The sequence below is a fragment of the Pelodiscus sinensis genome, unplaced genomic scaffold (genome assembly GCF_049634645.1).
Source record: "Pelodiscus sinensis isolate JC-2024 unplaced genomic scaffold, ASM4963464v1 ctg59, whole genome shotgun sequence".
Lineage (NCBI taxonomy): Eukaryota > Metazoa > Chordata > Testudines > Trionychidae > Pelodiscus > Pelodiscus sinensis.
The window spans coordinates 6,819-29,779 of NW_027465846.1; the positions used below are offsets into that span (position 1 = coordinate 6,819).

Below are 22,961 nucleotides of genomic sequence, written 5' to 3' on the forward strand. Positions count from 1 at the left end.
ACCTATTCTCTCTCCTGGTAGAGAGGGGAGGCGAAACCATCAAAAATAGGGGTGTTCACATATATAATAGGACCGGGCAATAGAAACAAAGGGAATGTAAACCAGGGTATATAACTCAACTACACGATGTAATTACAAGTCTGAGAGGGGTGGGGAGGACCGGGGAGTATCCATTCTCCCCGTTCACACAAGAAAGATAATGGTTTGACCCACTGCGAGGAACCTAGACCGGTTAGGCGCTACCACAGAGCAAACCAGGCGGGGGGAGATATGTACATATCTGGACTCCAAAATAACGTTTACAAACGACAAAAAACGAATTTGTATTATTTTCAGACCCCTACTAGCACGTGAACAAAAGGGCTTGGGTGGATGGGGCGTAAAGCACGGTCACCTATAGAGGTTGACAATGGTTTAATCCACAGACACGGCTGTTCGACCGTTGGCCGCTACCATAAACAAAACTGGGGGGAGCAGATTAAAAATAGGCTTCCACCAAAATAAATAGTGTGAAAATGGGCTTAAAGGGGTTTATGTAAATTTTAGCCAGCTGACACCACGAAGAGGAAGAGAAGCGGGGTTAGAATAGGGGAGGCGGGCTCCACAGGGGTTAATAATGGGGTGGCCCACAGGCAGGGCCAGCGACCGTTAGACCCTACCATTAACCACGTGGCGGGGATTCCATCAAACTGAGGAAAAGGGGGGTTAGAGAGATGGACTATTCCTACTGAGCCCCTGCACACCCTGATATCCCTCCCCACCCTCGCCAGACAGGACACCCCTCCCCCACACCCCATACCCCTCCCCCACTTCCCCCACCTTCACACCAGCCCCCCCATCATCCCCACACCCCTCCTCCTTCACACCAGCCCCCCATTACCCCCCACACCCCTCCTCCATCACACCAGCTCCCCATTACCCCCCACACCCCTCCTCCATCACACCAGCCCCCCATTACCCCCCACACCCCTCCTCCATCACACCAGCCCCCCATTACCCCCCACATCCCTCCTCCTTCACACCAGCCCCCCATTACCCCCCACACCTCTCCTCCATCACACCAGCCCCCCATTACCCCCCACACCCCTCCTCCATCACACCAGCCCCCCATTACCCCCCACACCCCTCCTCCATCACACCAGCCCCCCATTACCCCCCACACCCCTCCTCCTTCACACCAGCCCCCCATTACCCCCACACCCCTCCTCCTTCACACCAGCCCCCCATTACCCCCCACACCCCTCCTCCTTCACACCAGCCCCCCATTACCCCCACACCCCTCCTCCTTCACACCAGCCCCCCATTACCCCCCACACCCCTCCTCCATCACACCAGCCCCCCATTACCCCCCACATCCCTCCTCCTTCACACCAGCCCCCCATTACCCCCACACCCCTCCTCCATCACACCAGCCCCCCATTACCCCCCCACACCCCTCCTCCATCACACCAGCCCCCCATTACCCCCCACATCCCTCCTCCTTCACACCAGCCCCCCATTACCCCCCACACCCCTCCTCCATCACACCAGCCCCCCATTACCCCCCACATCCCTCCTCCTTCACACCAGCCCCCCATTACCCCCACACACCCCTCCTCCATCACACCAGCCCTCCATTACCCCCACACACCCCTCCTCCATCACACCAGCCCCCCATTACCTCCCACATCCCTCCTCCATCACACCAGCCCCCCATTACCCCCCACATCCCTCCTCCATCACACCAGCCCCCCATTACACCCCACACCCCTCCTCCGTCACACCAGCCCCCCATTACCCCCCCACACCCCTCCTCTTTCACACCAGCCCCCCATTACCCCCCACACCCCTCCTCCGTCACACCAGCTCTCCATTATACACCTATCACCAAAGAGCTGTCCCCCTCTTCAGCTCCACCCATCCATCTCTTTATTTACCCATCCTATACCCAGCTCCTCAGCCCTTCCCCACACACCTCTGCAATCAGCCCTCCATCATGCAGCTCTCCTCCCCAAACACCCATCCTTCCTTCCCTCCTTCCATCCCTCTGCCTCTCTATCTATCATACCCCCCAGCTGCCCCATCCATCACCCGGCCAGGCAGCTCCTCATAGATGTGTCCATCCGCAGACATCCTCCATCCACCCACCCTTCCATTCCTAAACACCCCCTCCCTCCTTCCATCCGCCCCCCGCCCCACAGCCCTCTGTCTGTGGGCTGCCAGGCTCTCCTCTCGGCCAGGGTCTGCACAGGGTCCTGAGCTCGGATGTGGCTGGTAGGTGCGGGTGCAATCCAAGGACTTGCACTGTGGCCTCCGTGACAAAGCTGTGAATGAACCCAGCACTCCTGAGCTTTTTCCCAGCACTTGCTTTCCGGGCCCATCTCATCAATCTCCAGAGATCCTTCCCCTCTTAGCAGAGTCCTGGAGCCTGCAGTCCCACAGCCCCCGGACCATATGGCCATGCACCGTGGGCTGACCAGTGCGGGCGTCTGTTCATTGCTGTCTCACTGCTGGTGCTGGCATCTGATTGGCACCCTTGGTGCCCTCTTTATACGCATCTAGCATCACAATAGATAACCAGGGCTGGGACATACCCAGGGCTTAGAGCTTGTAGACGGGATCGGGATACGAGGCTAGATGGGCCCTGGGGGTCTTATCCAAGGTGGTAGGGGGAAGAGGCCATTAGAAACAGGCTGGAGGGTCGCTTGTTCTCCTTATCTGGTGAAGGCCAGGCAAGAAGAAATGGCAGCGAGGGAGATGGAGGTTAGATATTTGGAAAAACTTTCCAATTCTCAAGGTCATTCACCTTTGGAGTTGGCTCTCAAAGGCTGTAGGATCCCCATCACTGGTATTTTTTTTAAGATAAGATGGTCTAAAGTTACTTGGGCCTCCCTCAGTGTGGGGGTCTGGACCCACTGACCTCTCAAGCTCTCTTCCCACCCAACATACCTGTCAGTTTCAAAAATGGCTAGTACATTTCCAAAAGTGGCTCTTTTTTTAATTTTTCAAAAGTGGCTCATGACTTCTTGAGTCCTGATTTCAAGGCCTTTCTGAAAACTAGGCCCTCTTTAAGGCACTGCACAGAGGGCAACTAAAATAATTCAGGCCCTCAAAAGCACTAGACACTTTTGTAAATCTTGACATTAGACCCAGTCTCGGGCCCTGAAGATTATAGTCACCACAGCCTGAAGTTTCAAAAGTGGTTAATAAGTGTGCAATATTGGCTAGCACATGGCTAGTAATTTTCCCCAAAGTTGCTAGCAAATGTCCAAGAAATTATTAGTGCATTTTCAAAAGTCACTAGTCATTTTTAAATGGTTAATACATTTTCAAAAGTGGCTAGCATATTTCTCAAAGAGAATACTATATTTTCAAAATTGACTAGTCAGTTTTTTAAAAGATGATTATTACATTTTTAAAAGAGACTAGTAATTCTTCTTACATATCTAATCACTTTTCTGAAGTGGATACCATATTTTTCAAGAGATTAGTCCATTATCAAAAATTAATAGGGGATATTTGAAAAGGATTCACACATATTCAAAAATTGATAGTATTTTTTTTTAATCCTGTACATTTTCAAATATGGTGCTAGTCAGTTTTTTAAAATGGTTGGTCGTTTTTCAAAGGTGGCTAGTACATTTCAAATATAACTGGTAAATATTTTAAATGACAAGTGACTTTTTAAAAGTGGCTAGTAATCTTTTTTAAATAACAAGTTAATTATCTAATGTGGCTCGTAAAAGACTAGTACACTTTCAAAAGTGACTAACATTTTAAAAAATGACTAGCAAGTATTTTTAAATGGCTAATACATTTTCAAAAGTGGTAGTAACTTTTTCAGTGACCGATAAGTGGCATTTGTCAGTTTTTGAAAGCGGCTGGTCAGTTTTGCAAAGGGAACTAGTGCATTGGCAGAAGTGATGAGTCTGTTTTCTTCTAAGCCACTCAAGAGACTAGATCGTTTCCCTAACAATGGCTCCTGCACATACAAAGGCAGTTTACGATTTCTGGTGCCCCGATTTCCATGGTTCTCTGAAAACCAATCCCCTTTGTAGACATTCCATGTTGTTTTCCCCAATCCTGAGTCACTTTTGCAAATGTGTCAGGATTTTGGGTTGTTCATTGTGACAGGACTGCAGGGCTAACCCCGTCTGGCCTGTCAGTCCTTATCCATTACTCACAATCATACTTCTCCCCCATCCCTTCCACGAAAAGGCTGCCCCTTCAAAGCCAACTAGAACAAACCCGGTTTTTAAAATGCAAATCACTTTTGGCCTGGGGAACTCCCTGCTGCATGAGAAAGCTGAGTCGGGTACCCAGAAGGGAGTCAGCTGGACACAGAGATGTCTGGGTTAGCACGTGTGTGTCTGCCTGGGAATGCGTGTGTCTGTCTGGAAGCTACGTCTCCCAAGGGAAGCTGTGCCACGCAGCCCCGTTCATCTCCATTCCCCATTCACTGCTGATTTCCCCACTTTGAGCTGCATCCCCCGTTCTCTGCCAAATCCAAGTGTCCGCTTCCAATTTCCAGATCCACAGCCCCCCCCCAGTCCTGACCTTGAGCCTGATTTTCAGAACTTGACGTGCAGAGCCGGCTGCGATGACTTCAGCCCTCCAGAGACTGAGACTCCGTGATCCACCCCTGTCGCCTCAGGTCAGTCCGTGCATTTATATCTAGTGGTACCTGCTTTGGAAGCCCTGTGTGGTGGCCACAGCCACAGAGGTTTCATAGCCCACTTGTTGCATCAAAGCACAGGGGGGTTTTTTGCACTGACATTCCCCCTTCTTCTCCCCTCTCCCCCCAATTCTTTTCAGCTCCCTTCCTGATGCAAAGGCACCCTGGCAGACACTGGGCTCGACCCTCACCTCCAGGGGAGGGTTCAGCCTGGGTTTGCAGGTTGGGAAACTGAGGCACGGAGCAGCTACATCTGGGGCTCTGGAACTCTCCTGACCATCCCCTTCCTTCACGGAGAGAACAGGACTGGTCTCGGTTGTCCTCAGCCCATCCATCCCCCGCTCAGCTCCTCAACAACTCCGATCCAAGGTCAGGCTGCAGGGCTGCAGGGGTCAGGAAGGGTCGGTTCCCCTCCTTGAGCCCTGGTGGCCCGATGGCTTCTGGGTTGTGGATTTACCTTCCTCCGAAGCACAAGGGACTCTCCACAACTAGCCATGGCACAGCGGAGGGGCTGGGGCAGTGTTCTCTGAGCCAGTCCGGAGAGCCGTCCAGCTGCTTGGCTGCCAGGTCCGACCCATGGGCTCCTCAGGTTTGGGGGCAGGAAGGGCCTTTCTCCAGGGGCAGCTCTAAGCTAATGCATCCCTGCCATCAGACATAGGTGGCACCACATTCTCTCCTGTTCTCGGCCCATGTCCTCTCCTGAGGGCTCCGCTGCTTTGGCCTAAGTCACTGGACTCCAAACCGGGGGCGATTTGCCAGGCGAGGCTGATCTAACCGGGCCAGGGGAGCAATGGCTCCCCCACTGTGTTATGCTTATAAGAAGCACGAGGGATCTTTTTCAGGGGAAAAGGCAACACGCTGCCTTTATTGAGACTACAGTAGAGAAGCCGTTAGCATCTGCTAAGACAACCCCCCTGTCCCGCCCCCCCGCACAGGTCCTGCAGAATGTGTTTACCAGTCCATGGTAGCTCAAGTCAGTCTTACTGGCCAGGCCAGGCTGTCTGAGGGAGGAATCAGGGTTCCTCTGAGACTCCGCTTGCCAGACTGAACCCAGAGTCCCATGGCGAGAGCTTCCCTTCTTAAACATGTCAGCTCCCATTGCGGTCTATGGATAATGCAGTGTCTGTTCTCCAGAAAAAAACAACAGGCAAATGGTCTGGTAGCACTTTCTAGACTAACAAAACAAGTAGATGGCATCGTGAGCTTTCGTGGGCACAGCCCCCTTCTTCAGATGACCGGAGTGAAGACTAGGGGATAAGAAAACTCGAAATAAATAGGGGAAGGGAAGGGGGGGAGAGAAAGATGCTGTGTTGCCCACCCCCCTACCTCTATACATAAAGTATCAGGAGAAAGGGGGCTAAACCTGAGTAGATAAAGATCAGAGTCTGTGGATAGATAGGTAAGGCAGGAAGGATACCATTCAGAAAGCTGTTAGCACCTTCAGTGATAAAAGGTCCACCACCCTATATCTTGATTAAGCCCTTTAGTAATTGAATAGAATTTGCATATGTATTGTAATTCCAAGATTTCCCTGTGGATTTGGCTTGAGGGACTGGCCTGTGACAAGACTGCCACTTTCAGATCTGTGAGATTCTGGTTAAGTAAACAGAGGTGTTCTGCCACTGGCTTCTGAGTATTTTCTTTACGTATATCCGATTTGTGTCCATTGATTCTTTCCCATAGAGAACGTCCAGTCTGACCAATATATATAGTAGAGGGGCACTGTTGGCATTTGATGGCATAAATCAAATTACTAGATGAGCAGTCAAATGACCCTTGGATTTTGTGGCCAGTGTTGTTTGCTCCAGTGATGAATTCATCAGTGTAGATATGTGGGCAGAGTTGGCATGTTTTCTGGTTGCAGGGCCGGGTTCCTGGAGGCTTATGATGTGGTTGTGTGGCGTGGTTATCAGAAACAATACATTTCAGGTTGGGGGGTTGTCTGTAAGCAAGAATAGGTTTTTCTCCCAAGGCCTCAGAGAGTGAGCGATCATTTTCCAGGATGGGTTGGTTGTAGATTGTGTATGACACGTTGGAGGGGTCTGAGTTGTGGATTGTAGGTCCCAACAAGAGGAGTTCTGTTATTTTCTCTTTTGAGTCTGTCTTGAAGTAGTTCATGTCGGGTCCTTTTTTGGCTCTGTCAATTTGTTTTTCACTTCCCCGGGTGGGTATCTCAGTTTTATGAATACTCTGTAAAGATCCTGTAGGTGATTGTCTCTGTCTGAGGGGTCGGAGCAAATCCGGTTGTATCGTAGGGCTTGGCTGTATACAGTCGACTGAGAAATGTGTCTGGGATGGGAGCTGGAAGCGTGAAGGGAAGTGTAGCGGTCTGTGGGTTTACGATATAGTTGTCCATTATTTAACAGAGTTACCCTTTGATGGAGATTGTCAGGCTTTCCAGCCTTGTCTCTCACTCTTGGGGGGACGACGGTCTCTGCCTGTCTCCAGGGTTGTCAACGCTGCTAATTCAATTCAGCCTCAAGACACAAGGGCTGTCTCCTCCTTATCTTCAAAGTTTCCACGTCTGCTTGATCACCTGGGCATCTGTGGCGGCTGGCACGCTCACACCTCCTCCGCTCACACCGCACAATTGTACAGAGTTTCAGACAAGATCAATAGTTACTAGAAGACACGACTTAGTTTGCAATGCAGGCATGAGGTACAGCTGAATTTGTAATGCTAACAGGGAGCAAGGCCCTACAGTAAACATCTAATCATGAGAGACACGGAGAGAGACACAGAAGCAGACTGAATTTATAAGCAAGTCATTAGACACGAAATCATTATGCATCGTACTTATAGTTTCATACCCAATACTAAAATATACAGTTTTGCGACAACTGCGGACGGGGACTACTCCCGCCAGGCCGGGTTCGCCGGTTAGCCATAACCAGTACGCATCACCGGGCAAGAGGATGAGAAGAAAGCCCCCGAGACCTGTTTTTAGACGTGACTCAAATTCCCAGTGGTGGATTATGCTGCAAAACCTCCAGGGCTAGGAATTTTGGAAGGGAGGCAAGTGTTCCCAGCAGAGAACAGCTTTCCACCAGTATCACCGTAGCCACCGCTGCACTTGTCGGAGTGATGTCCGTGGGTAATCTTTCCTAGGCGCAAGCCCAGCCTCCGTACAAAGTCCCCATCCTGGCTCAGCAGGAAGAGCTGAGAATCCTGACAATGTTCAGGAGCCAAAGATGTCAAAGCAGCCCCCGGTCGAGACGCTAGAAACGTTTCCTTTCTGTGCCGACCTCTTTGTTTGCACGTGTTCAATGAACTGATGTTTCAGAAAGGAAAGTTGCTTTGAAGCAAAAGAACAGAAAAGAAGAAGAACCACGGTGGAAAGTGAGGAGCCTGTATCCCCATTCTGGTGCCTGCAATTCAAGAAGGACGTTGATCGGTCGGGGAAGGTCAGGGAAGAGCCAAGGAGATGATTAAAGGTTTAGAGGCCCTGCCTGAGAAGAAGACACGTCGGCTGGGTCTCGTTAGCCGAACAGGGAGAAGAGGAAGGGGTGACTCTAACCGGGGCTGCCTGTAAGTCCCTACAGGGGGTGTGTGTGTAAGTTTGATACTAACAAACTCTCCAGTCTCACAATGGTCTAATGAGATTCACAGTTTCATGGATCCCCAGGCCAGAAGGGACCGTTGTGAGCATCCTGTCTGCCCCGCTCTATCCCACAGGCCAGAAGCCGCCCCCCTAGTCTTTCCGAGGGCAGTGCAGCCTGCTTCGACTGAAGAACGGCCAGTGACGGAGAATCCACCATGGCTCTGAGCCAGTTGTCCCAGCAGTTCAACAGCAGCGCCTTATTCCCAGGCTGAATGTGTCCCGCTTTGACTCCCAGCCGTTAGGTGGTTTCGAGCTTCCGCTGCTGAACTGACGGGCCCCTTGCTAAATCTTTGTTCCTCGCCTTGGTACTTCTAGCCTAGCATTGAGTCAGCCAGAGGAAGCTGGACTGGAGGGTGGGGAGCAGGCTGCCTCTGAGTGTAGTTTGGTAGCTCCCATTTGCCCCCTGCTGTCAGGGTAGGAGTCTTCCCAGGATGGGCTGTTCACTTGCACGCAGGCCTGTCAGCCATGGAGGGCTTAGCAACAAAGCTGTGCTGGCTGCAATGGAGGAGAGAACCCAGCAGTCCCGGCTCCCAGACACCCCCACGAGATCCCACTCCCTTCCCAAAGCCAGGGAGGGAGCCCCGGAGTCTTGACTCCCAGCCCCTGGCGCTAACCCCACGCCCCATCCGGAGGAGGTGGTAGCTCAGCACCGAGAGAGCACTCCTGGTGTGGCACTGAGATGCAGCCACCTCTGGGGCAGAGCAGCGGGGGACCAGCCGCACTGCGGCAGGGCACGGGGATGGAAAGCTGTGGAAAGCTGGCCGTGGAGGGACAGGGTTATTCCAGGCATGCTTGGCTCAGGGCCTGCTGGGAATCTGGACCGGGATTGTGGTCTCTGCGTCAGCCTTTAGGAGGTTAAGTAGGTCAGACCCGTCGGAGTCTGGCAGGGACAGCATCATGCGCAGCAGCTGATTGCACCTGACGAAGCATCTTGGTTTCCAAAGCAGCCCGTCCGTCATTCCGCCGGAGCTCAAGGTCACAGGAGAACTCACAGGTTGGCGCTTGTGAATAAAAGGGGGGGCACGCCTGGTATTGAACTGCAGCCACCTCTGGAGTGGGGCATCTGGGGAACAGCCACACATAACGCCCTGTGGGGATCACTCGCCTAGTTCTGAAATGCAGCCTTTGGGGGGGGGGGGCTCCATACAGTTACTCAGTACCCTACAAGAAGCTGTGGAGACCAGGACTGTTTTTCTTGGCAGGCAGCTCCATTTCTGCAGTCCTGGCTCCGTTCCCACGGCGGCGGTGGAATCCAAAATGCGTCTGACGTGCCCGTAGTGTCGTTGGGTTTTACGTCCCCTGCTCCAGCGGGGTCATTACGATTCCTCTCATGACTCTCCTGCTACATACGTTGCCAACAGGGAGCAATAGAGACATTTCGTACCAGGAACAATCTCGAAGGACAAGGAACAGGTTCTTGGTATGGGGCTGCCCCCCGCCCCCATCTGCCCGAGGGCAGGGACAGGCGAGTGGGGTCGAGAGATTTCATCCCTGAGGCTGCAGCAGCCCTTAGCCCTGGGACCCGGATTTGCAGCCCATCTGGTTTCCTGAATGACTTCGCTTTGTGACCCAAATGGGAGGGCAGGACCCCTCGCTTCTCCCCTGGAGGCTGGGGCAGAAAGGATCCAACTCCCTGCGGCCAATGGGTCCTTTCAGCAAAAAACATTTCTCCTTCCCACACCGGGAGTCGAACCCGGGCCGCCTGGGTGAAAACCAGGAATCCTAACCGCTAGACCATGTGGGACTGAGCTGGTGCTGCATTTCCGGGAGCTGGCCTGGGGAGTGACCACAGAGCATTACAGCACCACCTAGCGGGGGTGCTGGGGCACTACTTGGACCATGGGGCAGCCCTAGACACTCACAACTCCATGCTCCTCCTCTGCTGCTGCCAGGCCCTCCCCCATGCAGACTGTCCCCCCCCAGTGCCAAGACCCCCCAGAGATTTAACACCAGCCCAAGGATCACACTACTTTCGGCGGGGGCGGGGGGGGCTGTCCCTGTTCCGGTGGGGAAGTGTGTGTGGGGGAGCAGGGAATTTGCCTGACTGTTAATCCCCCCCTCCTGGTCGCAGGGACTAGGGCAAAGGCAGAGCTGGGCTCTGGCCTCGCACTTGCAAGGGGAGGGGAGGGAAAAAAAGTTTGGTTGTTCCCATACCGGGAGTCGAACCCGGGCCGCCTGGGTGAAAACCAGGAATCCTAACCGCTAGACCATATGGGAGCCACTGAGAGAAGCTCTTCCTGCCCAGCCCCAAGCCACCCCAGGCTGAGTCACCTCCAACTTTGCAAAGCAGCACCCTCGTCACGAGGGCGGGGCATCTCCTGGCCCCGCCTCCCAAGGCACCTTAACCTCCCTCCCCACACACAAAGCAGCTCCCGTGAGCCCCAATATCCTTGCCCCATTGCCAGCCTGAGCCAGCCAGCAAGGGCTCCATCTCCCCTGTGCGGGATTAGCCCCATCTTGCAGGAACTCTGTGGCCAAGGCAGCGACCAAACCCAGTTCCCCAGGGCAGCATTCATCCTCCCATCATCTTTTCTCTTCTTGCCGGTCCCTGCCTCGCTCGCCCGCTCGCCCCTTCCCGCAAAGCAGGGGCCTTCTGCTACCCGGTGCCTTCGCTTCTTCCTCCTCCCCCGGAGGCAATCCAGCCGCAAGGGCACCATTTATGGGGGACCGGTAACCCTCCCGAAAGTTTTAACCCCTGGACTTCATACCCAAGTCTGCTGAAAGCGCCTGCTCCAGAGGCAGCCTTCAGGCACCAGAGTTTGTGCTGCTCCCAGCTTGGGGGGTGTAGCAGGGAGTTGGTTTATAAACAGAGGGAGGTAGGGTGCTTTAGAGAACAAGAGGCTTGTCATGAAAACTTTGTGGGGTGCTGGGGAAACTTTTCTGGGTCAGGAGCTCCTGAAAAATCAGTCGGGGGCCACACACAAGTGAGAAGCCAAATGCGAAGCCCCGACTGAGAGAGAAAAAGGCACTCCCCCACATTCCCCGTGCACACCAGAGCCTGGGGGGCCCGGCCTAGGGGTCTAAATCAGCTGTTACCACTCAAGAGAGAGATCTTGGAATCCTCGTGGATAGTTCCTGGAAAACATCTGCTCCATGTGCAGCGTCAGTCTAAAAAACAACCAGAATATTGGGAATCGTTAGGAGAGGAATAGATAAGACAGAGAACATCCTATTGCCTCTACATAAAGCCCTGGTATGCCCACAGCCTGTCTACTGCAGGCAGATAGGTCACCACATCTGAAAAAGAGAAATTGGAAGTGACTAAGGGATGGGGGGGATATGACAGAGGTCTAGAAAATCACAAAGGGTGTGGGAACATAGACTAAGAAACGTTATTTACTCCTTCACTAACGTAACACAGGAAGTGGACCCAAGGGAATTTACAGGCAGGTGATTTAAAACGCACACAACAAATGATTTCTTCACAGTCAACCTGTGAAACTCTTTGCCAGGAGAGGGCGGAACGGCCCAAACTGTAACTGGGTTCTGAGAAGAACAACAAATGTTCCAGGAGGACAGGCCCATCCGTGGCTACTAGCCAGAAGCTGGGGACGGGTGACGGCTGGGGGACGTATCATTTGACAATTGCCTGTTTTGGAAGACAGGCCATTGGGTTAGATTGACCAGTGTGGCTGTTTGGATGGTCTTTTAGAGAGCCCAAAGGAATCTACCCCCAGCTCTAACCCGCTAGACCCCACTGCCCCCCAGAGCTGCAACAGAGCCCAGGGCAGCCTCTGAGAGCCTCGCTCTTTGTCTGCAGAGTTTGTAACACAGGATGCGTGTTAGAGCTTTCAGGCTGACCCCGTCTCTTAATTTTTCAGAGGGGGAGCCGAGTGAGTCTGTAACTGGAAAAACTGAACAAACAACGAAGAGTCCTGCAAGACGAACAAAACCAAACCCGTCGATGGGATTACGAGCCCACTTCAGTGCCCCTGAAGTGACTTGCCACAAGATGGCAGAACGAGTTAGCATTAGCGCTGAGAGCAGCTAGTATTTATTGAATTTCCTTTCTTCTCCATAGGAACTAGATTCAGGGCTCCTGTCAGCTCATTGCTAAGTTCTCTGCCAAAAAAAAAAAAAAAATAAATCCCTAAAGTGTGCATGGGGGGAAGATGGAAGGAGTTGGTCCCCCCACCAGTTTGCTGCTTGGCTTGTACTGAGCCTGCTTAATAATGTTGTTGAAACTATTGACAACAGTGTACACCCCCCCACACACATTCTCTCATTTCCCCAATCACAGCATGTATGAGTCACCCCCCCCCCCAACAAACACTGAACTAGGGCCCCTGCATTGATGGAGGCAGGGGGAATATAGCATGCAATCATAACATTAAAAACCTAGCTCCGTGTGCTCTGGGGGCAGAGTTAAGGTTACACGGGCATCCTTAATTTTGGCAAGTGCTAATTTTTCCTGTCCTTTTAACTAAGGTCATTTGGGGTCCCAATCCTACAGCAGCCGCTCACCCAGGGCCAGGGCTGCTATGTCATGTCCTGTGTCCACGTCATCGTGCGAGGAGCCAGCCTCCATGGGCGATGTGACGTGGGCTGTGCAAAGTAGGGAGGCCAACGTGCAAAGCAAGGGGGCCCTGGGCGAAAGGGTGACGCCTGCAGGGGATGCACCATGTCCCTTGTGCAAAGGGTTTGACTCCAGCGTGAATGGCTCTGGCTCTTGTGCAAAGGGACCTGACCCCGGTGGTGAGGGCCCTGGCCCTGTGCGAAAGGCCCAACCCCTTTCCACGATCCCCTGGGCCTGCCCTCTTCTGGGCACCTGGCCCTTTAAGCATTGCCATGGCAACGGGAAAAAAGGAAAAGGAAGGAGGCGGGACCAGGCCCTGGGAAGTTATCCCTGATGGACAGGCGTAAGGGCCAGTCAGAGCAGGCGGTTGGGCAGAGGGGTGGAGCTGCGGTTCTGGCTGCTGCTGCTTCCAGGGCTCCTGGGTGAGGGGGGGCAGAGAGATGGGGGGGCAGAGATGGGGCAGAGGGCTGGGGGCTGAGAGGGGGCAAGGGGCCTGGAGGGAAGTGGGGGAGGAAGCTGGGGGCTGAAGAGGGGGAGTAGGAGCCCGGGGGTTCAGATGGGGGTGGGGGCTGAGATGGGGGCTGATAGGTGGGACAATGGGGGATGGAGGCAGGGGTGGGGAAGGTGGGGCAGGGCATTAGCTGGGGGGAGGCTGGGGGGTCTGAGTTGGGGTGGAATGAGGAGAGGCACTGAGGTGATGCTGGAAGGAAGGGGAAGGGCTGGGGCAGGAGAGGGCCGGGGAGGCTGGGGTGTGAGGGGGAGAAGGCTGAAGGTGAGGAGAGGGTCTGACAGGAAGGGGGAGGGCTGGGGCAGGGGGAGGCTGGGGTTGGGGGGCTGAAGTATGAGGGGGAGAAGGCTGAAGGTGAGGAGAGGGTCTGACAGGAAGGGGGAGGGCTGGGGCAGGGGGCTGGGGCAGTGGGGCACATGGATGTGGGGGAGAAGCTGGAGCTCGGGAGTCGCTGAGAGAGACTGGGGGGCTCTGAGGGTAGGGGGAGGCTGTGGGGCTGCAGTCAGGGTTGAAAGGGGCTGGAGCAGGGGAGGAGCAGGGCTGGCGGGGGTCTGAGAAGGTGTGGGGCTGGGACGGACAGGAAGTGAGGGGCTGAGGGGTAGGGGCTCTGGGATGGGGCAGGAGAGGCAGGGGGCCGTGGGAAGTGCGGGCTTGGGGGGGGGGCAGCCCCAGGGGCTCACGCTGTGCTCCCCTCACAGGCCAACAGGACCATGAGGCAGGCGGGCAGGGGCATCTGACCTGCGCCGTGGGGCTGGGGCAGCAGCAGCCAAGCCGGGACCCTCCCCGGGCTCCCCACTGGCCGCCGCGCCAGAGGCGGCCCCGAGGTGCAGGCGGGGATGCAACCGCTGCTGGGGGAGGACGCCAGGCAGGTGAGCATGGAGCTGGCTGGCAGCCCCTGGCCCCCCAGCCTCCCCTCCTGGGGCCGGATGGCACCTGCTGCCTCTGGGCCCTTCTCTCTAGCAGGGGGCAGAGGTGGGAGCCGAGCCAGCAGGATGGGGGGACGCTGCGGAGTGGGGAGCCGAGGAGCCGGACGACGTGGACCCCGTGCGAGTCCTGACGCTGCCACTCCAGGCCCAGCAGGCCATGGGGAGGATGGAGGAGTTTGTCATTAAGGTAACTGGCACGGAGCAGCGTGGGGGCCAGGACGCCTGGGTTCTCCCCCGGCTCTGGGAGGGGAGTGGGGCCTAGCGGTTAGAGCAGGGGGAAAGGGGCTGGACGCCTGGGTTCTCCCCTGGCTCTGGGAGGGGAGTGGGGCCTAGCGGTTAGAGCAGGGGGAAAGGGGCTGGACGCCTGGGTTCTCCCTCGGCTCTGGGAGAGGAGTGGGGCCTAGCGGTTAGAGCAGAGCAGGGGCTGGACGCCTGGGTTCTCCCCCGGCTCTGGGAGGGGAGTGGGGCCTAGCGGTTAGAGCAGAGCAGGGGCTGGACGCCTGGGTTCTCCCCCGGCTCTGGGAGGGGAGTGGGGTCTAGCGGTTAGCGCGGGGGAAAGGGGCTGGACACCTGGGTTCTCCCCCTGGCTCTGGGAGGGGAGTGGGGTCTAGCGGTTAGCGCTGGGGGAAAGGGGTTCTCCCCCGGCTCTGGGAGAGCAGTGGGGTCTAGTGGTTAGAGCAGAGCAGGGGCTGGACGCCTGGGTTCTCCCCCCGGTTCTGGGAGGGCAGTGGGGTCTAGCGGTTAGAGCAGAGCAGGGGCTGGACGCCTGGGTTCTCCCCCCGGCTCTGGGAGGGCAGTGGGGTCTAGCGGTTAGAGCAGAACAGGGGCTGGACGCCTGGGTTCTCCCCCGGCTCTGGGAGGGCAGTGGGGTCTAGCGGTTAGAGCAGAACAGGGGCTGGATGCCTGGGTTCTCCCCCGGCTCTGGGAGGGGAGTGGGGCCTAGCGGTTAGAGCAGGGGGAAAGGGGCTGGACGCCTGGGTTCTCCCCCGGCTCTGGGAGGGCAGTGGGGTCTAGCGGTTAGAGCAGAACAGGGGCTGGATGCCTGGGTTCTCCCCCGGCTCTGGGAGGGGAGTGGGGCCTAGCGGTTAGAGCAGGGGGAAAGGGGCTGGACGCCTGGGTTCTCCCTCGGCTCTGGGAGGGGAGTGGGGCCTAGCGGTTAGAGCAGGGGGAAAGGGGCTGGACGCCTGGGTTCTCCCCCGGCTCTGGGAGGGGAGTGGGGCCTAGCGGTTAGCGCAGGGGGGGAAGGGGCGTGCTGGGGTCTCTATCTGGCTGCAGTTTACACTGCTGTGCCCGGTGAGCTGGGCCCCATTTGTGTTCTCTGCCCCAGTGCCGGGGCGGGGGCCCCCAGAAGCCGACGTGTGGGGCCTGCTGCTGGGCAGGCAGCGCTCGGCCCATAGCCAGGCTGGCTGCACGTTCTGCAGTGACCCCAGGCCCCTCTCCCCTCTCCCCCATGTGCAGTGGAGGATGGGGGGGAGGGGCCATTCGGGGGGGCCCTCCTACTGCCTGAGCTCTTCATTTGGGAGCATGTCCGTCCGTCTGTCACTGGGCACCCGGCTATGTGCTCGCCCACTGGGCGCTCCTGTCCCTCCATCTGTTATATGTGGCTGTTCCCCAGATGCCCCACTCCAGAGGTGGCTGCAGTTCAATACCAGGCGTGCCCCCCCTTTTATTCACAAGCGCCAACCCCGCCTCCTGGGACCGCGCCTCTCGGGGCCTTCGGCCTGTCTCTGCCGGGGGCCCCTCGGGAGTCACCTCGCTCTGGGCCTCAGCCAGCGTCGCACCGGAGGGTCCATGGGGCTTTGAACCCAGCCCAGGAACTCTCAGGCCTATTGGCCTGCCCCCCCATCCCAGCCGAGTCTGCTCTGCAGCCGGGGGGCTCTGCCTGCTGCCCCTGCCCAGCCCAGCAGCTCCCCCCAACCCCGCTGAGCCCGACACCCCCAGCAGCCCCTCCCTGGCCTCTGTCTCCTGGCCAGGAATTCATGTCCCTGGGCGCCTGTTCTCTGCTTCCCCCCTCCCTTTCCCCCGCCTGGGACCAGCGGGGCCGGGCACTGAGGTCTCTCTGCGGCCCACTGGCCCGACCCGGCCGTGCCCTCTGAGCTGGGTCTGCCAGGCCCCAGTTCTGGGCTGGGCCCCGGAACAGCCAACTCCCCCACCCCACTGTAACCCCCGTGAGCTCCCCCGCGCCCCCACAGCCCTGCGCTTAGCCCTGAGCAGGCCTTCCCGCCGTCTGTCCGCTTGCACCCCCAGCACCCCCATCTCTCTGCCTGGTCCCTGGGGGATTCCTGGGCTTTGGGGTGTTCTGGCCAGGCCCTGGGCCTGCCCCCAGGGGCTCGGGACCTGCCACAGTGGCTGGCAGGTGGCATTGTGACCTCAGCAGCTCTGCCACCTACCCCACCCCCCACCGAGGGTGCCCATGACAGCTCCTCAGCTGCCCCAGGTGGCAGCACCCTCCTCGGGTTTCCACCCAGCCATGCCAGGGCCCAGCCCAGATGCTCCAGGGAGCCGGGGGCAGGCGCACAGGGCTGGAGGGGGGCGAAAGGGCTGGGGCCTCACCAGGCTCGGAGCTTGGGACCAGCCAGCCCCACCAGACCATGGGGAGTGGGGACGGGAAAGCAACCAGAGACGCCAGCACCAGCACTGAGGAGGACAAGGTCTGGAGAAAGGCAAGAAGCTGTCTGGGCCTGGGAGCCAGGACTCCTGGGCTCTGTCCTGGCTCTGGGAGGGGAGTGAGGCCTAGGGGTTACAGCAGAGAGCCAGGACTCCTGGGTTCTGTCCTGGCTCTGGGAGGGGAGTGAGGCCTAGGGGTTACAGCAGAGAGCCAGGACTCCTGGGTTCTGTCCTGGCTCTGGGAGGGGAGTGAGGCCTAGGGGTTACAGCAGAGAGCCAGGACTCCTGGGCTCTGTCCTGGCTCTGGGAGGGGAGTGAGGCCTAGGGGTTACAGCAGAGAGCCAGGACTCCTGGGTTCTGTCCTGGCTCTGGGAGGGGAGTGAGGCCTAGGGGTTACAGCAGAGAGCCAGGACGCCTGGGTTCTGTCCTGGCTCTGGGAGGGGAGTGAGGCCTAGGGGTTAGAGCAGAGAGCCAGGACGCCTGGGTTCTGTCCTGGCTCTGGGAGGGGAGTGAGGCCTAGGGGTTACAGCAGAGAGCCAGGACTCCTGGGTTCTGTCCTGGCTCTGGGAGGGGAGTGAGGCCTAGGGGTTACAGCAGAGAGCCAGGACTCCTGGGCTCTGTCCTGGCTCTGGGAGGGGAGTGAGGCCTAGGGGTTACAGCAGAGAGCCAGGACTCCTGGGTTCTGTCCTGGCTCTGGGAGGGGAGTGAGGCCTAGGGGTTACAGCAGAGAGCCAGGACTCCTGGGTTCTGTCCTGGCTCTGGGAGGGGAGTGAGGCCTAGGGGTTACAGCAGAGAGCCAGGACTCCTGGGCTCTGTCCTGGCTCTGGGAGGGGAGTGAGGCCTAGGGGTTACAGCAGAGAGCCAGGACTCCTGGGTTCTGTCCTGGCTCTGGGAAGGGAGTGAGGCCTAGGGGTTACAGCAGAGAGCCAGGACGCCTGGGTTCTGTCCTGGCTCTGGGAGGGGAGTGAGGCCTAGGGGTTAGAGCAGAGAGCCAGGACGCCTGGGTTCTCTCCTGGCTCTGGGAGGGGAGTGAGGCCTAGGGGTTACAGCAGAGAGCCAGGACGCCTGGGTTCTCTCCTGGCTCTGGGAGGGGAGTGAGGCCTAGGGGTTACAGCAGAGAGCCAGGACGCCTGGGTTCTCTCCTGGCTCTGGGAGGGGAGTGAGGCCTAGGGGTTACAGCAGAGAGCCAGGACGCCTGGGTTCTCTCCTGGCTCTGGGAAGGGAGTGAGGCCTAGGGGTTACAGCAGAGAGCCAGGACGCCTGGGTTCTCTCCTGGCTCTGGGAAGGGAGTGAGGCCTAGGGGTTACAGCAGAGAGCCAGGACGCCTGGGTTCTGTCCTGGCTCTGGGAGGGGAGTGAGGCCTAGGGGTTACAGCAGAGAGCCAGGACGCCTGGGTTCTGTCCTGGCTCTGGGAAGGGAGTGAGGCCTAGGGGTTACAGCAGAGAGCCAGGACGCCTGGGTTCTCTCCTGGCTCTGGGAAGGGAGTGAGGCCTAGGGGTTACAGCAGAGAGCCAGGACGCCTGGGTTCTCTCCTGGCTCTGGGAGGGGAGTGAGGCCTAGGAGTTACAGCAGAGAGCCAGGACGCCTGGGTTCTCTCCTGGCTCTGGGAGGGGAGTGAGGCCTAGGGGTTACAGCAGAGAGCCAGGACTCCTGGGTTCTCTCCTGGCTCTGGGAAGGGAGTGAGGCCTAGGGGTTACAGCAGAGAGCCAGGACTCCTGGGTTCTGTCCTGGCTCTGGGAGGGGAGTGAGGCCTAGGGGTTACAGCAGAGAGCCAGGACGCCGGGGTTCTGTCCTGGCTCTGGGAGGGGAGTGAGGCCTAGGAGTTACAGCAGAGAGCCAGGACGCCTGGGTTCTCTCCTGGCTCTGGGAAGGGAGTGAGGCCTAGGAGTTACAGCAGAGAGCCAGGACGCCTGGGTTCTCTCCTGGCTCTGGGAAGGGAGTGAGGCCTAGGGGTTAGAGCAGAGAGCCAGGACGCCTGGGTTCTGTCCTGGCTCTGGGAAGGGAGTGAGGCCTAGGGGTTAGAGCAGAGAGCCAGGACGCCTGGGTTCTCTCCTGGCTCTGGGAGGGGAGTGAGGCCTAGGAGTTACAGCAGAGAGCCAGGACGCCTGGGTTCTCTCCTGGCTCTGGGAGGGGAGTGAGGCCTAGGGGTTAGAGCAGAGAGCCAGGACTCCTGGGTTCTGTCCTGGCTCTGGGAGGGGAGTGAGGCCTAGGGGTTACAGCAGAGAGCCAGGACGCCTGGGTTCTCTCCTGGCTCTGGGAAGGGAGTGAGGCCTAGGGGTTAGAGCAGAGAGCCAGGACGCCTGGGTTCTCTCCTGGCTCTGGGAGGGGAGTGAGGTCTAGGGGTTACAGCAGAGAGCCAGGACGCCTGGGTTCTCTCCTGGCTCTGGGAGGGGAGTGAGGCCTAGGGGTTAGAGCAGAGAGCCAGGACTCCTGGGTTCTCTCCCTGCAGGTGTGGGAGGGGCGCTGGAAAGTCATCCCCCATGACGTGCTTCCCGACTGGCTGAAGGACAACGACTTCCTTCTTCACGGGCACCGGCCGCCCATGCCCTCCTTCCGCGCCTGCTTCCGCAGCATCTTCCGCCTGCACACGGAGACCGGCAACATCTGGACGCACCTCATCGGTCAGCAGGGCCTGGGGACACGGGGCGGGGCAAGGAGAGTCTCTGGTGTCGCACCAGGCACCCCTCCCCCCGCGGTGCTATGCACAGCTGTTCTCCCGCGGCCCTGCCCCAGAGGTGGCTGCATGTTGATTCTCCTCCTCTCCCATCCCAGGCTTCATCTTCTTCCTCGCCTTGGGCATCGGCTACATGTTCAGCCCCAACATGAACTACGTGGCCCCCGTGCAGGAGCGTGTCGTCTTCGGGACCTTCTTCCTGGGAGCCAACCTCTGCCTCTGCTTCTCCTGGCTCTTCCACACGGTGTACTGCCACTCCGAGAGGGTGTCCCGCGCCTTCTCCAAGTGAGCGCCCGCCCGGCCAGGCTGCACCCGCTGGCATAGCGAGAGGCGGCTGGGAACCAGGGCCTGTCCGTGTTCTGGGAGGGGAGGGGAGTCTAGTGGTTAGAGCAGCGTTCCCTGTGAGCTGGGCACTTGTACAGGAGAGACGCCGGCGCTGCCCAGCTGATTAGCAGAGCCCTCACCACTAGGCTTGTGTTTCTCCTGGTGGTGCACATTGGCACACGCCTCGGTGCACATGACACAATTATTCCGCACATGGATGGCAAAGGTTAACGGGCGCTTTGGCTGGGAGACAGAGTTCCGGGTTCTGTCCTTGGGGCTGGGAGGGGAGTGGGGTCCAGTGGTTAGAGCGGCGGGAGGGGCTGGGCTCCAGGACTCCTGGGTTCTCTCTCTGCCCCGCAGGCTGGATTACTCAGGCATCACCTTGCTGATCGTGGGCAGCTTCGTGCCCTGGCTGTACTACTCCTTCTACTGCTCGCCCCAGCCCCAGCTCATCTACCTCGTCATCGTCTGCGCGCTGGGCATCACGGCCATCACCGTGTCCCAGTCGGACCGCTTCTCCACGCCCCAGTACCGCGCTGTGCGGGCAGGTGGGCGCCAGCGCCCGGCTGCGATGCCCAGCCGGAGAGGGGCAGCTCAGTGCTTGGGGGGTGGCCGGCGGTGGGGGACAGGTGTGGGAGGCAGCTGGCGGTGGGAGCTGGGCACAGGAGGGGCTGGGGGGGACTGGGTGTGGGGGGGTATGGGTGCAGGGGGTGGCTGGGTGCAGGGGCAGTGGGGCCAGGGGGCAGGGGCACTGGGGGTGGGTGCAGGGGTGGCTGGCGGTGGGGGCAGGGGAGTGGGGGTGGGTGCAGGGCAAGGGCGCATGCTGACCCCTCTGTGTGCCCGCCGGCAGGCGTGTTCCTGGGCCTGGGGCTCAGCGGGATGGTTCCCACCCTGCACTTCCTGCTGGTCGAGGGGCTGGCCCGGGCGGCGAGGACGGGGCAGATTGGCTGGCTCTTCCTCATGGCGCTGCTCTACATCCTGGGCGCGGCGCTGTACGCCGCCCGCGTGCCCGAGCGCTTCTTCCCCGGCAAGTGCGACATCTGGGTGAGCCCCGCACACACGGCAGCTGGGAGCCCGGTCGCCTGGGTTCTCTCTGGCCCTGGGAGGGGAGCGGTCCCTAGTGGTTAGAGTCTGGGGGCTGGCAGCCCGGGCGCCTGGGTTCTCTCTGGCCCTGGGAGGGGAGCGGTCCCTAGTGGTTAGAGTCTGGGGGCTGGCAGCCCGGGCGCCTGGGTTCTCTCTGGCCCTGGGAGGGGAGCGGTCCCTAGTGGTTAGAGTTGGGGGGTGCTCGAAGCCCGGACGCCTGGGTTCTCTCTGGCCCTGGGAGGGGAGCGGTCCCTAGTGGTTAGAGTTGGGGGGGTGCTCGAAGCCCGGACGCCTGGGTTCTCTCTGGCCCTGGGAGGGGAGCGGTCCCTAGTGGTTAGAGTTGGGGGGTGCTCGAAGCCCGGACGCCTGGGTTCTCTCTGGCCCTGGGAGGGGAGCGGTCCCTAGTGGTTAGAGTTGGGGGGGTGCTCGAAGCCCGGACGCCTGGGTTCTCTCTGGCCCTGGGAGGGGAGCGGTCCCTAGTGGTTAGAGTTGGGGGGTGCTCGAAGCCCGGATGCCTGGGTTCTCTCTGGCCCTGGGAGGGGAGCGGTCCCTAGTGGTTAGAGCCTGGGGGCTGGCAGCCCGGGCGCCTGGGTTCTCTCTGGCCCTGGGAGGGGAGCAGTCCCTAGTGGTTAGAGTCTGGGGGCTGGCAGCCCAGACACCTGGGTTCGCTCTGGCCCTGGGAGGGGAGCGGTCCCTAGTGGTTAGAGCCTGGGGGCTGGCAGCCCAGACACCTGGGTTCTCTCTGGCCCTGGGAGGGGAGCGGTCCCTAGTGGTTAGAGTCTGGGGGCTGGCAGCCCGGGCGCCTGGGTTCTCTCTGGCCCTGGGAGGGGAGCGGTCCCTAGTGGTTAGAGCCTGGGGGCTGGCAGCCCAGACACCTGGGTTCTCTCTGGCCCTGGGAGGGGAGCGGTCCCTAGTGGTTAGAGCCTGGGGGCTGGCAGCCCAGACACCTGGGTTCTCTCTGGCCCTGGGAGGGGAGCGGTCCCTAGTGGTTAGAGTCTGGGGGCTGGCAGCCCAGACACCTGGGTTCTCTCTTGCTCTGGGAGGGGAGCGGTCCCTAGTGGTTAGAGTCTGGGGGCTGGCAGCCTGGATGCCTGGGTTCTCTCTGGCCCTGGGAGGGGAGCGGTCCCTAGTGGTTAGAGCCTGGGGGCTGGCAGCCCAGACACCTGGGTTCTCTCTCCAGGCTCTGTGTGGCCCCAGCAATCGCTTCCGTCTGTGTTTGTGCCACGGGTGCTCCGTGTGCCCCTTACCAGCCCCTGGGCTGCTCCTTCCCTGCTCCTGGGGGGCTGGGTGGCTGAGGAAGGGGAGGGGCCTGCCAGGCCGGTAGGCGGGGCCAAGCTCACCCCAGCTCCTCTCTCCCCTGCAGTTCCACTCCCACCAGATCTTCCACGTGCTGGTGGTGGCAGGCGCCTGCGTCCATCTCCACGGGGTCTCCCAGCTCCAGGCCTTCCGCTCCTCGCTGGGGGGCACCTGCAGCCAGAGCACCGTGCTGTGAGCCCCCTGCCCCGAGGCGCCAGACCCCACCCCCACGCCAGGCCGCCGGATCCGACCCACAGGCCGTGGCCGAGCACCTGCTCCTGCCCTGGGGGCGTGGCCTCAGAGGCCACCCAAGGAGTGCTGCCACTGAGGGGCGTGGCCTCTGGCACCAAGCACCCAATCGCAGCGCTGGATTCAGGGCCTGACACACCGACCAATCCCGTCCTCCAGCAGCTAATCACAGGACAGAGCGCGGGACCTCAGGTGACCACCAGCCCATTGGCCCACCAGGAGGGTGGCCTGGGACACCGACCAACCAATGACAGAGTAGTGATGTCATAGCCCCACTGGCCAATGGCCCCGCACAGCAGCGACCCAAGACTCTGACCAGCCATTCACACCGCAGGGGGCGTGGCCTCAGAAACCGACCAACCACTTCACACCATGGAGTTGGGACCAATTGCACTGACCAATCACAACCTGGGAGGCGTGGCCTACGGCAACCAGCTCAAGGCCACGGGGGCGTGGCTTCTCTTAAAGGGGACATTACCTGGTACTCTTGTCCCGCCTGCCTGGTGTTGTCCCCGGTGGCACT

At 59.1% G+C, this 22,961-nt stretch overlaps 1 protein-coding gene, 1 long non-coding RNA gene and 2 other non-coding genes across 8 annotated transcripts; 2 read left to right on the forward strand and 2 right to left on the reverse strand.

Moving 5' to 3' along the window:
• Positions 1 to 1,824: 1,824 nt before the first annotated feature.
• On the forward strand, positions 1,825 to 10,373 carry LOC112547531 (uncharacterized). Its single transcript, XR_012898871.1, has 5 exons — positions 1,825 to 2,253; positions 4,555 to 4,633; positions 4,795 to 5,023; positions 7,021 to 8,182; positions 9,458 to 10,373. It is a non-coding gene; the product is annotated as an uncharacterized LOC112547531 (long non-coding RNA).
• TRNAE-UUC (transfer RNA glutamic acid (anticodon UUC)) lies at positions 9,928 to 9,999 on the reverse strand. The gene has a single exon. It is a non-coding gene; the product is annotated as a tRNA-Glu (tRNA).
• A 27-nt stretch (positions 10,374 to 10,400) lies between the features above and the next one.
• TRNAE-UUC (transfer RNA glutamic acid (anticodon UUC)) lies at positions 10,401 to 10,472 on the reverse strand. The gene has a single exon. It is a non-coding gene; the product is annotated as a tRNA-Glu (tRNA).
• Positions 10,473 to 13,083: 2,611 nt separating this feature from the next.
• Positions 13,084 to 22,922, forward strand: LOC102450444 (adiponectin receptor protein 2-like). 5 transcript variants are annotated; one of them, XM_075914955.1, is made up of 8 exons: positions 13,084 to 13,193; positions 13,978 to 14,148; positions 14,240 to 14,392; positions 19,262 to 19,433; positions 19,585 to 19,771; positions 20,171 to 20,358; positions 20,661 to 20,837; positions 22,257 to 22,922. In XM_075914955.1, the coding sequence occupies exons 2-8, from the start codon at positions 14,116 to 14,118 to the stop codon at positions 22,706 to 22,708; spliced, it is 1,362 nt and encodes a 453-aa protein (XP_075771070.1). In that variant the 5' UTR covers positions 13,084 to 13,193; positions 13,978 to 14,115; the 3' UTR covers positions 22,709 to 22,922. The 5 variants fall into 5 exon arrangements, with proteins under 5 accessions (XP_075771070.1, XP_075771071.1, XP_075771074.1 ...); XM_075914956.1 differs by having other exon boundaries at positions 14,243 to 14,392; XM_075914959.1 differs by having other exon boundaries at positions 13,093 to 13,193; positions 20,661 to 20,854; positions 22,257 to 22,430.
• Positions 22,923 to 22,961: the final 39 nt, after the last annotated feature.